The 13,622-nt window shown below is 52.6% G+C and overlaps 1 protein-coding gene across 3 annotated transcripts; it reads left to right on the top strand.

The window, feature by feature from the left end:
* Positions 1-413: 413 nt before the first annotated feature.
* LOC120319817 (B-cell differentiation antigen CD72-like) lies at positions 414-8,839 on the top strand. 3 transcript variants are annotated; one of them, XM_039369076.1, is made up of 9 exons: positions 414-860; positions 941-1,030; positions 1,371-1,502; positions 1,813-1,935; positions 2,136-2,429; positions 2,819-2,979; positions 3,738-3,835; positions 5,079-5,209; positions 7,406-7,543. In XM_039369076.1, exons 1-9 carry the CDS (start codon positions 791-793, stop codon positions 7,408-7,410), a joined length of 1,104 nt encoding a protein of 367 aa, XP_039225010.1. In that variant the 5' UTR covers positions 414-790; the 3' UTR covers positions 7,411-7,543. The 3 variants fall into 3 exon arrangements, with proteins under 3 accessions (XP_039225010.1, XP_039225011.1, XP_039225009.1); XM_039369075.1 differs by lacking the exon at positions 5,079-5,209 and having other exon boundaries at positions 416-860; positions 7,406-8,839; XM_039369077.1 differs by lacking the exons at positions 1,813-1,935; positions 5,079-5,209 and having other exon boundaries at positions 7,406-8,839.
* Positions 8,840-13,622: the final 4,783 nt, after the last annotated feature.

Below are 13,622 nucleotides of genomic sequence, written 5' to 3'. Positions count from 1 at the left end.
ACCGGACTTGTCAATCAACTTGTCAATGAACAAAACAAACATTTGGGAAGGTAAAGGGGGTCCTGCAGCCCCCTCCCCACTCTTTGAGTCATCTTTGGATCCAGATCTGACAGCTTCTGTGTGCCTGCAGCCTAGTTTAGAAAGATATGGGTAAGTGTGTGTGTGTGTGTGTGTCTGTGTAAGATTGAGAGGGAGTGAGAAAGAGGGAGGGACGGAACGAGAGAGGGAGGGAGGGAGGGAGAGAAAGGGAGGGAGCGGGAGAGAGAGAGGGAGAGAGGGAAAGAAGGAGAGAGGGAGAGGGGGAGGGAGGGAGGGAGCGGGAGAGAGAGAGAAGGAGAGAGGGAGAGAGAGAGAGTGACAGCAAACGTATATAAAGTTTTGCTGTTATTTTAAATTGGCTTGGCCTCTGGCTACTCTACAGAAGGACTTGTGCCTCTGTGTTTGCTTGAAAATGATCTGAGTCTGGCTGTGCTCCAAGGCTGTGAGCGTGTGAGCGAATGTGCAGAAGTGAACCCCGGGGGCACTTGTATAACACTTTCTTCTCCCACAGAGTTGTGCTTCACACTTCTGGCGTCTCACTGTCAGCAGCAGCGGTTTCCGCCCTTCTCTGTTTCCTTTTGGGGAGCCCTCGTGCTGGGTTGGCTCCCCCACAGCCCTCAACTTCTGCTTTCCAAGCCTCCCTCCTGACCAGCCCCCCCAGCCAGTCAGTTGCACTTCCTTTCTCTCTACCACTCCAAAGAGACACAGACACATGTGCACACCTACACGCACAGAGGCAGAGTGACCACTGATGTTTGAGAGAGTGACCTACGCCGATCTGCAGTTTGCAGGAAGCCGTCAGGAGAAAAGCCCTGGGGAAGGTAGGGACCAGCCAGGCCAGCCCTCCTGGGGCTCCCCCCCCCCCGTGCCTCCTGCCCCCTGACCTCCACTTGTTTTCCAGAGCCGGACGAAGGGGAGCTCACCTATGAGAACCTCCAGGGACCCCGGGCACAGGGGGATTTGCCTCCCAGAGCCACCCAGGGGGGCAAAGGTGAGTGCTCAGGAAGCCCTCGGACGCCCGAAGTGCACAGCCCCTCAGCCCTGGGGCTGGGCTCAGTGCTCAGCACCATTGAGGGGGTTTCCTTTGAGTGATTGAGATCATCTCATGGGGGGGGGCATGGCATGGCACAGAGAGAGGTGTCTTTTCTCCCCCTCCCCAGGAGAGCTGGGCAGAGCAAGGGATGCCGTCTTCACACAAGCCATCCTTAACTCTAACTGGAGGGGGGGAGGCTTTAAAGGGAGCAGAACAGCACAGCACCCCAGTCACCTGGTTTTTGCACCTTTCGCTCCCAGCCTGGCTCCCTCCAAGCATGTCCTGCTCTTCTCCACAGACCAGAGTCTTCCTCAGGAGACCCCCTTCCAGACAGGGGTGACTGCAGCGGCCCAGGGGCTCAACACCCGGAAGCAGCAGCCTGCTGCCAGGACACAGAGTGCCCTTGTCCGGGGGCGTCAGGGCTGCGCAGGTGGGCATGAAAGAGGGCATCACCCTAACGCAAGGCAGTTTTGTCATTTTGAGAACCCCCCCCCCAATTCAGCTGCAAGGCATCCCGCCCGGTTGGAGGGAGGTGCAGTTCGCCACCAAAACATGCTCAGGATGCTGGCCCAGATTCCCCTGCCCTGAGACTCTCCAGAGTTTCTGTCTATCTGGATGGGGAGGGTATCCTTCCAGGTCCCACAAAATTCTGCTGCTTCCCCCACCAGAGCAGGCAGCTGCAGGGGATAGAACTCTTCAACCACCAGCTCCCCTATGAGCCCCAATTCTTCCTTTCCCAGGATGTCCGGAGTGGTGTGTTCCTCCGTCAGGGTGGAGCTCCCGGACCAGGGGTGTGGCCTTGGGAGTTCTGGGCATCGGCCTCTTTCTTCTCTCCATCATCAGCGTCAGTCTTGGGGTGCAATGTGAGTTGCGGAGACCTGAGGCTTGACCCTCCCCCTGCAACTTGCTTGGGGAAAAGGGTGGCACAGATTGTTTTCTCACACGCCTTGCACTGCCATTTCCTGAGCTCAGAGTGGGCTCCCCAACTGCCCAGTGATTGGTCCCCTCCCTACATGCCCCCCGCCCCATGCTCTGCTTCCCCAACTGCCCCCCATCTTTCTAGACTTGCAGGCCTCCCGGCAGCTCCAGCAAGCCTCCCGAGACCATACAGCTGAGCACCACGTCCTGCAAGCCAGCCTGGAGGAGAGCCAGTACCTGCTGCACTTGACTGAGGAGGAGCTCAACTCCACCAGGGTGGCCCTTTGGCAGAGTCGGGTGGCCGAGAACCAGACCCGGCGGCAGCTGCAGCACCAGGAGCGGCTGCTGGACCAAACCAACCACAGCCTGGCTGTCTTGCGGAGCGAGAGGGAGAGCCTGAAGGCCAACCTCAGCCACGCCACCTCCTGCAGGCAGATTGGTACGTTCCTGGCCCAGCTCCCCTTCTGAGCCTGGGGGGTCCAGGGGAGTCTCTGCAGCCCCTTTCTGGTTACTGTGGGAGCCCTTCGGGTTTGTGTGTGAGTAGGAAACCACAGGAAGGCTGCTGAGGGAGCCCCCCCCAGCCAGCCACAGCTGGGCTCTCGTGCAGCCACTCTGGGGAAAACCCAGCACCAGCTGGGGGGAGGAGGAGGAGGAGGCGGTGAGCCCTCTGCATGAGCTGGTAGGCAAATCTTTCATGGGGGAAGGAAGTGCTCTAGTGGGGGCCGCAGTGTTGCAAAGTGGGTGAGGCTGGATGTGATGGGTGGGTGGGGTGATCAGTTTTTTCTTTTCTTGTTTTTGAAGAATCTTGACCCCTGGTCTCTTCCCCAGGCTGCTGTCCCAAGGGATGGAAGCTCTTTAGGTGGAAGTGTCTGTGGATTTCTGATACATGGAGTACTTGGGACAGCAGCAAACAGGTCTGCAAATACACTTCTTCTCAGCTGCTTATTCTGAAGGAGTCCTGGGATGCTCAAGACATCTGGTCCTCCGGGGTGAGTAGCAAAGGCTTCCTGGGCAGGATCAAGGCTACGGGCAGCCAGTGGGTCCAAGCCAAAGGGGGGATCAGGAGATCTGACCAAACCACACACTGATCCTTCCTTCAATAGATAGAAGGTAGAGAGGATAGGTGATTAGATGATAGATAGATAGATAGATAGATAGATAGATAGATAGATAGATAGATAGATAGACAGATAGATGATAGATAGATAGATAGATAGATAGATAGATAGATAGATAGATAGATAAATAGATAGATGATAGATAGATAGATAGATAGATAGATAGATAGATAGATAGATAGATAGATAGGTGGATGATAGGTAGATTAGAGATAGATGATAGAGAGAGAGAGAGAGAGAGAGAGAGAGAGAGAGAGAGAGAGAGAGAGATAATGAGACAGATAATAGATATGATAGATAGATAATATGCCATGAAATCAGTGTTGACTTAGTGACCACATAGGTTGACCTTCTCTAGATTTACGTATGATAACCTGCTGTGTCCTGTCACACAAAGATTTATTTGCTGGATATAATTTAGAGACTGCCTCATTCCAGATGAGTTTGGACAGCTTATGTTTTAAAATGTAGGAGCAATTAAAGAAGAGACAATTCATAAGCACCTACAATACAGTCTCTGAATTGCAATAAAACCCACACCCTGCCCACTGAAAGAAAGCTCTTGCCTTTTGATTGATTGATTTGATATCTTTTCACTTGGCATCCTCCTTTTTGTTTTTTGTTTTTAGAGCTTTGAACAATCAAATCATTACTGGATTGGCCTAAGAAAAGAATATAGTACCTTTCGCTGGGTTGATCAATCCCCTGTCATTGGAATTTCAGACATGTGAGTCGTGGCCCCATAACCAGCCCCTGGGAGAATCTGTGCTTGGACCAAGCTGCCTCTTCTCACCACTCCAGATTTCCATAGGGTTGAAATGCCACCCCAGTGGGATGGAGGCCATTCCAGGGATGCCCCATTGCCCATCCTCATTAGGGTCAGTTAGAGGCTTTGGCTTCCCACGTGCCCCTCTTGCTCCGTGCTTTGCCTAAGGGGCTGACCCAAAGAGGAGAGGGGAGGGCTGGGAGGCTTGGCCCCACCAGTGAGTGGGATGAGGGGGGGGCTGCTCTGTAGAAGCTGAGAAGGGCAATGCTGGACTGATGGTGGCAGAGCCAGCCCTCCCCTCCCCTCCCCTCCTTCCTGGGCCCCTGATGGGAAGACGTGATGTTAGCCAACAGGAGTATGGAGTAAATCTTTTCATATAGAACACTGATGGCAAACCTTTTAGAGACCGAGTGCCCAAACTGCAATCCAAAACCCACTTATGCGGGTGCCGGGTGGGTTTGGCCCATTGGGTGGGTGTGGCTGCGGTGGTAACGGCAGATTGGGTGGGACTAAAAAGTTCAATCAATCAATTCCAACTTTGCAAGATCTCTTTTTTCCCCCGTGAGAAGTTGAAATTGACTGAACCTTTTTTTTTTTTTTTTTTTGCATACGGCTGCAGAGGCCTAAAGCGAAAAGGTTTTATAAAACCCAGCTGAAGGCCTAGGACTGGGGCGATGGCGCGCGTGCCCACAGAGAGGCTCTGAGTGACGCCTCTGGCACCTGTGCCATAGGTTCACCATTACTGATATAGAACACCTGACATAAATAGGCTTATTGGAGGCTCTGCTTTTTGCACTAAGATCTTCAACCCACCTATCCAGCCTGCATGTGGTGGGAGTCATGGCTGGGGGTGGGGGCAGGAGCACTTTGCTTTGCTTATGAAATAAATAAAAGAACTGCCAAGTCATTCTTCAGATTCTCTTGAGTAATATGTCAGTGGAATCCACTGGCAAAATATGCAGAGCATCTGAAAGGAAGGGAATCCTCCCTTAAGGCCCCTCCTTATTTTGGGGCAGGATGCAACCCAGCCAAGAGGGCCTCCTGGCTAACTACTGCCTGTGGCTGGCCTTGCCCATCTCCCACTGCAGCCTGGCATGAGTGGGGTGGTGCTGCGGGAGAGGCAGGGGTCCCTGGCACAGGTGGGGTGGTGCTGCGAGAGGCAGGGGCAGAGGCCCAGAGCCAGCTTCTCTCCTTGCTTTCCTAGTCCAAAGTGTAGAGAAGCAAACTATAAACCCAACTGTGCCTACCTGCATGAGGGAGCTTTGCGTCTGTGTTCCTGTGATAGACAGAAAAAATTTATCTGCGAGAAGACTGCCACCACAAGCGAGCCCATAGGTGAGCCCACCTCCCCCTTCTTCAGTTTGGCTGTGCTGTGTTTATGAGGGTCAGCTTTCGCCCCATTCGTCTCCCTTTAGCAGAGTGTTTGTGTGGGCGGGGCTATGTGGAGCTGCTCAGTCACGGGCATCTTTATTTTCCAATGCTGTTGTGAGTCCAGTCCCCTCACAAACTGAATTGGGGGTGGGTGGCTCAGCTGGAGTGGCCCCATCCAGAGATGGAGCTGACTGGCTGGCTGGCTATCTACCCTCAAGAACTCCCCTGCCAGGCTTAGATGGGCTTAGAGCTCAATCAGAGGGCAAGTTGGAAAGCTAGAGAAGCCCAAGATCTGCACAGTCCCCCTCCCCGATACCTGACAGTGGAAACAGCTGGTCAGCATCTTTAGAAGGGGAGAGGGTCAGAGCTGTTGGGGGACCTCTGCACTGTGAGCAGGAGGAAGGGCTGCCCCTCTGTTAGCCTGTTCTTTCTGAGCCCCAAAGGGCAACGCAAACGCCAGAGCAGCCCTGCTGAGCCCAGCCTTGGCATAGTCCAGCATTTGGTTTCTCCCCCTGGCCAGCTAGAAGCCTCTATGGCAGGGGTGTCACTCAATTTCATTGAGGGCCGCATCAACATTGCGGTTGCCCTCAGGGGGGCGGGTGGGTGTGGCCTACTGGGTGGGTGTGGATGGAGTGGGTGTGGCCTACTGGGTGGGTGTGGCCAGCTCTACATCGTTCGCGTCAAGGGTGCCTGTGGGGACCTGGGCAGGAGTGGGACAGATCTGAGGGTTTCTGACAGAAGGGGGTGGGACCGGGGCAAGTGCCATGGTGCATTCCTTCATTCCTCACAAAGGGTGACACCTCCCCAGCATGCACCCAGGGGGTGGGGCCGACACGGCAGGGGCTGGTTCCTTGCTGTTTCCAGACGGCCTTGTGGAGCTAAGACTGAATGCGTTTCAGCATAAATGGCCACCACAAAAATTGTACATTGGCTCCCTCCCGGATGGTCTGGGCCAGAGGCAAGGCAGTGGGGGCCGTACCCTCACTGTTTCCAGGATGGCTTCGCAGGCCACATGAAACCACTTTGCAGGCCGCATCCGGCCCCCGGGCCTTGTGTTTGACATGTCTGCTCTATGGGAACCAAGGTGGGCCCAGGCCTGACCCAGCCGGCTCCTCTGATGTTTGGGTGCTGTGCAAAGAGCTAGGGCTCCCCTCTGGCGGAAGGGCAATCATACAGGCTGGATAAAAAAATATTAGCCATCACCAAATCACAGAGCAGTGAATTCCTTGAGTTCTGTCTGTGAAGAAGAGCTTCCTTGCTCTGCCCTAATTCTACCCTCCCAGGGGGCCCTGATCCTGGCTTTGGAGGAAGAGAAGCGATTCCTCTCTGCCCAGGTTTGCCTTGCTGTGCCATGCCATGCCATGCTGTTCCCCCACCAAACAAAAGAGCCCCACATGGCCTGGGCTTTTCTGCCCACCCTCTGGATTGCCCTCCCCTCTGTTTCTCCCAGGGTGAATGTCCTGCTCAGATGGGGTGAGCAGAACTGACCCTAGAATTCTGTCTGGCCAGGCTACTTTCAGTCCCCTCTCCTAGCTGGGAACTGGCCCTATACAGGCAGTCCTCGACAAATGACCACAATTGGAACAGGAAACGTCAGTGCCAACTAAAATGGTTCTTAAGTGAGTCACACTCAATTTTATGACTCTTTTGCCACAGTTGTTAAGTGAATGGCTGTGGTGGTCAAGCAAATCCAGCCGGCTGGGAAAGTCGCAGAAGGGGGGGGTCACGTGACTCTGGGATGCTGAAGCGGTTGTAAATCCATGTTGGTTGCCAAGTGCCTGAATTTTGATCACGTGACTGCACAAATTCTGATAGTCATAAGTGCGAGGACTGCTTGTAAGTCCCCTTTTCAGCCCAGTTTTAACTTGGAATGGTCATTAAATGAATGGTTGTAAATCAAAGACTACTGCAGGGTTGTGTGTGTGTGTATGTGGTCCCAGTATAGACCACTTTGCACTTAATTAAAGTGAATTGCCTGAACTGTCTTCTCCAGTTGGTGAAGGGTTCAGGCAGCGGCAAGAGACCCACCAGCCCCCCCTCCCCTTCCCCAGGCTGTGGGGGGGGAGCAGCCTCCCCCACCGGCTCTGCCCTCCCCCCCCCTCCAGCCACAGGAAGCTGAGGATTCTACCATTTCTCATGGTTTTTTTTTCTCCCTTCCAGGGTGACCTTTGCTATTTTCTTTCTGCAACTACCTCATTGTTGGCTCACTGCCAGCTTGCTGGCCCCCCAAGTCTCCCTGATCCTTCCTGCGCTTCCTGCGGCACACGATCCTCGCCCCATCTGGTGGTCCAGCGCTGAGACTTCAACCGGAGGCTACACCCTGTCCAAATGAGACCCTCCCTAAACTCCCAGGAAGGAGGAGCGCAGGGGGAGCTGCCCAGAGAGGAAGCATTTCCACTCTTCGCCAAACGTGGCCCGTCAGGAGACCCTTTGCACACCCAAGCTTGACATCCCCTCCCAGCAGGATCCAGAGCTGTCAGCTTGGCCCTTACTTGGAAGGAGAGAGGGCGCCCACCTTCCCCTTCCAGGGATGCAACTGTCAGCAGGCAGAGAAGGCCTGGCTACCCGGGTTGGGTCTCCCCCAGATGGTCTCTGGTCAGAAGAGGGAGGAAGGGGGTGCCTTGTCCCCCCCACAGCTCCACATCTTTAGTATAGCTTTTCCCAGCTAGCCCCCCCCAACCTAGCCCTTGAGATGGTCTGGGGTGCAATATACACTCCCAGATGTCCCCCCGACTGAATCTCTCCCCCCCCCCCTCAGTCTTCTGGGTTTCCTTCCCAAAACAAACCACAAAGCCTCGTGGTTCCTGGTCTCTGCTTCCCCGATTCTCGTTTCAAAGAAAGCCTTTTTGCCCTTTTAGGGGGCTTCACCCTCATTGTTCTGGGCAGTTCATGGAGACAATGTTGTCCATGCAGCCCTTGATGCCTCCACCCACCACCGCCCCTTGGTGACCAAAAGCAAAATCTCCAGTAGTTACAAACTGGGAGGGCAATAATTTAATCCCTGGCCAGCCCCCTCCTCCAGGGGTTCCCCAAGGAAAGAGAAATCTGCGCAGCCCCCAGCCATCTGCTTGGTTTGCATAGCTGGGGGGGGGGACATCTTGGATTATTGCAATGTGCTCTTCATGGGGGCTACCCCTGAAAAGTGTCCAGAAGCTTCAGCTCCTGCAAAATGAGGCTTTACAATGCAAGCTGCATTGGGTAACAGCTTTACAATGCAAGCTGCATTGGGTGCCAGTTTGCCTCCTTGTCCAATTCAAGATGTTGGTTGTGACCTAGAAAGCCTCCCATGTCCTGGGGTCAGGTTATCTAGGAAGCTGTTTGTTATATCATCTGGTCCCACCTGGCGAGGCAGGGAAGATACATTGCAGATCCCATGAATCAAAGAACTCCAAGGGGAGTCCAGGAAGGGAGACTTCTCTGCTGTTATCCCCCTCCCCATGGAAGATTCGCTTCTTCGGAGATGAGACAAGTCCCCCCCCCCACTCTCCTGGCCTTCCCTATGTCAATGCTGCTAACATCGGATGTTCTTGCTTTGACAACAGACGGAAATGTAGCCATCTTTTCTCTATCACTTTTAGAGTTTGTTGATGTTGGGAGGGGGAATGTGGATGAGAGTCCAGCTAGTCATAACAATAATAACTCAGCCATGGGAACCCAAGGTTATTAGGTCCAGAGTTGATAGAAATTTGGCAGGCAGGAGAGATGGGGAGAAAGCCGGTGTGCCAAGTTAATTGGGGGATGTAATTTATGACTGTTAGTTGGAGGAGGGAATTGCGATTTGCTACTTTGACAAGGGAGGGGAATTCAGTTTTTGGCTTCAACTATGTAATGCCAATACTTTGTTTCTCAAATAAAAGATTCTTTAAAGAAAACAATGCCTCGAAGTTCTTTTGAAGAGATTCATCTGTCGGAACCATGACATTAAGCCAAAAATTCCAATTTTTATCTAACTATCTTGGGGTCCTGAGCCCCAGTCGCTGTCCTTAGAATTGAAGGATAGACTGACAAAGATTCAGGGAAAATCTCAGCAAGGAGAAGGAAGGAGTGCCTGAACCCAGCACCCCTGCAGTGGCTGCTACCTCAGAAGGGGAAGCGCAAGCCAGCACGCCAGTGGAGAAGGAACTTTTTCAGGCCTCTCAGTCGGGAGCGAGACACAGGCTGCGAGGACAGCTGATCTGGTCATTGGAATGGACCTTACACAGTGGAGACTCTAGACACCTCGAGATGGCCTTGCCACAATCAAGTGCTTCAAAGGCGGACAAGGTCGAGTTGCAAAGAGGGGCTTCCCGCATGTCGCATTCCCCGGACTGGTGGAGAACCATGAAATCGACTGCCATTGAGGACTCAGGTAAGTACCTATCCACAGCCCATGGTCAGTGGAGAAGTTGGTGACCCCCATCTCTTCCTCCTAGGACTGAGAGCAAGGTTCGAGGACCCATCCATTGCCCTCCAAATGGAGGAGCAAGCCCACAAGATAAAGCAAGCCAGCAGGCCTACACTGGAATACATATAAGAGTTTCGCAAGATAGCCGGCTGAATAGAGAGGTGGTCCAAGCAATCCCTAGTCCATCACTTCATGGAGGGACTGGACAGCCACCTCTCCCAGGCTTGTATCTATAGAGCAGTTCCTAATCAGCTGTAAGACTGGATGTTCAGCTCTCCTGCTATAGGAAACCACCTCTACAAGAAGCCGAGCTGAGGCCAGATCAACCCAAATGACAGCCACTCTCCTGAAAGCCTCCAACTGCTAGCTGAGGAATTCTGGGAGTTGAAGTCCACAAGTCATAAAAGGGCCAAGTTTGAAGACCCCTGATCTAGTTCATAACACAAAACACACTTTCCTTAAAAATGTGGAGCTGGGGAATTTCCTTAAAACTCCCCAGCTCCACATTTAAGCCACTGCCCCATTCCCTTCTTGTACTGGAATATTTTCTGCAATGTAGAAGGAATTCCACATTGTGGTTCTGAAAAAAAAACAGGCTCAGGCTTGGGTCCATGGTTCTGACACGCTAATGCAACCGCAGGAAAGGTGATGTCAGCTCACTAGGTTAGGCTAAGTTAAACTGCAGGAAATACAGTGGGAGCTTCTGTGGAGATTGAAAGACCTGGAGGTTTTCTGCAGCACTCTAACCAGCTCCTAAGGCGGTCCTAAGCCTAGAAAAGCTCCCTATTTGGGTGCATCAGGACAGGAGAGGGAGAAGAAGGAAGGAAACACTGAGGGGGAGGCCTGTCCCTGGAGAGGCTGCTGTTGGGCAAGGGGGCAGGGATGGCAGAAAGCCTTGGGCTTCTCTTCCCGCTGAGTTTCTGTCCCTGCATGGAGCAAGGGAATGGGAGGGTAGACCATGGGAAGGAGAAAAGGGGTCAGTGGGCTGCAAGGCCCAGGGCAGAGAGAGAGAGAAGCTGGTTTCTCCAGCAATGAAACTGCCCCCTGGATTGGCAATGTGGGGGGCTTTGGAGAAGCAGGGAGCTGAGTCCAGAAGGCGGGGGGGGGGTAGCAGAAGGTTGAGGAGAGAATTCTTTCTGGGGCTCTCTAGAAAGCAGATTTGCCAAGGGGATGTGGGGGAGGGGGAGGCAGTCGAGTTATTTAAGTCTGTCCTGTGTTTCTGAAATGTGCTGGATCTTAAAGAGATGCTCAGCCTGTTCTCTGCCAGGCAGGATTGTTAACTGGAGGCTCTCCTGTCCCATGGATATGGATTCACCCACTGAGTTCAATTGCTTGCAGTCATTTGAAGTTAACGATTGCGTCTGTGTCTCTTTGCTTCCTAACCATAGATACAAATGTTTGCAAATGGAGCTGGGATTTTGTTTTCCCAGTTAGATAACCCAAAGAGCAGGAAAATATTCATTGAGAGCTGCTTTATGGGTGGAAAATTTGGCCACAGAGTGGATTAAAATAAGAGCCGGAGGTGGTCCTGCTGAGAAGATTCCCGGCAGTGGGATTAGTATTTGAACCCAGGACCACCGAAGGTTCCTGCAGAAGCAACATTACAAAGGGTTGGGAGGATATTTCACCTGTGTGCCAAGCCTGGATGGAGGTTGAGCAGACCATGAGAGTCACAGTTGCCCAATAGGTGCCATCAAAACATTGCTCCCTCTTGCCCAGAAGCGTCCCGGTTGCTCCAGTGATCTCAGCTTCCCAAGTTGCCCAGAAACCCTCATGCCTTGGAGGGATGGCGCTCTGAACTGGCCAGGCTGATGCTCTCCTGCCTTGACCATGTTCCCTCCTTCTCTTCAAAACAAGGGGACCTCCCTCTCTGAACAAGGGGTGCGCAGGGGAGGCCTTCTCAGGACACAGCTCCAGCCTTCATAGGGAGCGGGTGAAGGGGGGCTGGCTGGTCATTGTGGTGTGGAATATCAACCCCCCAGAGAAGGATCTTAAAGAGGCAGAAAAGCATGCCCAGTTTTCTTTAGCCCCAAGTCTCCCTCCCCCAAGCAGAAACCAGCTGTGTATAAATGCAGATGTAAATAATCCAGGAAGGTTGGAAGCCCCCAGCTAGAAGATTAAGAAGACACCTAAAATCTACATACCCCACCCAAAGTCTAAGACAGGACATAATAGGATTAACTCACAGATACCAAAGGGCACACCCAGACTCAGGCCAGAATACATGACATAGGAAATAGCCCCAAACAGGAAACAACTCCAAACAAAAGGCTCCAGAGGATATAAAAACCCACTCTCTACATATGCTCTCTCTCTTTTCTTCCAGAGCCATCTTTCTGTCTGGCTCTCCTCTTCAATAAACTGCAACCTTCTTTCTAAAGCAGTCGCCATGTTGTTTATCCCCGGCTTGGACTGAACCATGATGAAGACTTTTCCTTCAACAGTGGGAAAACACAAGAGAGGGCAGGGCCAAAACCTGGGGTGGAAAGGGCAGGGCAGGAAAGCTCATCAGAAGGGCACGTGCCATGCTGAGCGTGGGCAGCAGATGCCATCCCAGAGGTATTTCAGTGGGAGTGGGTTCAAACTGGCCAGTGTGGGAATGGTGAACCAGGTGCTGAGCTACAGAGGCGGAGGGGGAGGGGGAGGAGGGGCTTATAACTTTCTCCCCTCCTCTTTCGTGGACTTCTGTAACTGCCCACAAATCGGTGCAGCCTCAGAAAGCTGATGAGGAAAGAAAAGGATGAGTAGAAGATGGTGGGACAAAAGAGAGAGAGAGAAAGGAGTTAGTTTCATGGCAGGAGGTTTCTTGGGTTTCAATTATAGTCCTCTTCCTTATATGTTATTCCAGTGATGGCGAATCTTTTAGAGACCGAGTGCCCAAACTGCAACCCAAAACCCACTTATCCATCGTCGGGTGCCGGGTGGGTGTGGCCCACTGGCTGGGTGTGGCCCATTGGCTGGGTGCGGCTGCAGTGGTAATGGCAGACTGGATGGGACTAAAAAGTTCAATCAATTCCAACTTTGTAAGATCTTTTTTTTTTCCCCCGCGAGAAGTTGAAATTGATTGATTGAACCTTTTTTTTTTTTTTTTTTGCACACGGAGGTGGAGGCCTAAAGCGAAAAGGTTTTATAAAACCCAGCTGAAGGCCTAGGACTGGGGCGACAGTGCGTGTGCCCACAGAGAGGGCTCTGAGTGCCGCCTCTGGCACCCATGCCATAGGTTCGCCACCACTGTGTTATTCCTATTGGAGAGGAGAAGAGAGGAGGGGAAGGAAGGAGAGGGGAGGAGAGGGAAGGGGAGGACAAGAGAGGGGAGGGGAGGAAAGGAGAGGCGAGGGGAGGGGAGGAGAAGGGAGAGAAAGAGAGGAGAGGAAAGGAGAGTAAACAAAGATATCTAAAATGTTACACAATGTTACACAAAGATATCTAAAAAGTTACACAAACACCACACATGGTTCTGCAAACCAGTATGGCTTCCACACACACGCACCACCTTGTGGTTTAAATTCTCAGGTCTCCTTTTCAGGATTTCATCCGTTCCAACACAAGTTTTCTCAAGTCTTTTCCCTTGCTCAGCACCTGTCAACTTCCCTCTGAAAGTGCACGGTCCTCCAGATATGGCCTCACCAGAGCAGTAAGCAGATCCTGCAAGGTCCTCACCTGTCTCTTAAATGCAGCCCAAAACTGTGCCAGCCCTTCAAACAGCTGGCTCACCCACCCCATCCCAAGGAATTCCCTGATGTCCCTTTTTTCCAAGCCATCACTGCTCCCCCAGTTTGCCCTGTTCTCCCACTTAATTTTTCCCCTGTGGAAGCACATCTTGTCCTCACAGCCAGCCTTCTAACAAGCCCAGATTGGATCACAGGCTTGTTCCAATCTCCCTGGGGCTGACCATCCTCCTTCTTCTGTTGGATCCTCTGTAGACTTGAAAAGCAGCCCGTCAGTCCTCTGAATAAATATCCGGCCCTTAATAAAAACACTGAATGACAAGAC

This window comes from Crotalus tigris, unplaced genomic scaffold (genome assembly GCF_016545835.1).
Source record: "Crotalus tigris isolate CLP2741 ecotype Arizona unplaced genomic scaffold, ASM1654583v1 scf7180000020963.25688851:1431469, whole genome shotgun sequence".
NCBI lineage: Eukaryota > Metazoa > Chordata > Lepidosauria > Squamata > Viperidae > Crotalus > Crotalus tigris.
This window is presented reverse-complemented; position numbering and strand designations above follow the sequence as displayed.

Coding starts and splice junctions, on each gene's coding strand:
- LOC120319817 (XM_039369075.1), top strand. CDS start 791: ATGTTTGAGAGAGTGACCTACGCCGATCTGCAGTTTGCAGGAAGCCGT. Junction 1,031..1,370: donor AGCCACCCAGGGGGGCAAAG/GTGAGTGCTCAG, acceptor TCTTCTCCACAG/ACCAGAGTCTTCCTCAGGAG. Junction 2,430..2,818: donor CACCTCCTGCAGGCAGATTG/GTACGTTCCTGG, acceptor TCTCTTCCCCAG/GCTGCTGTCCCAAGGGATGG.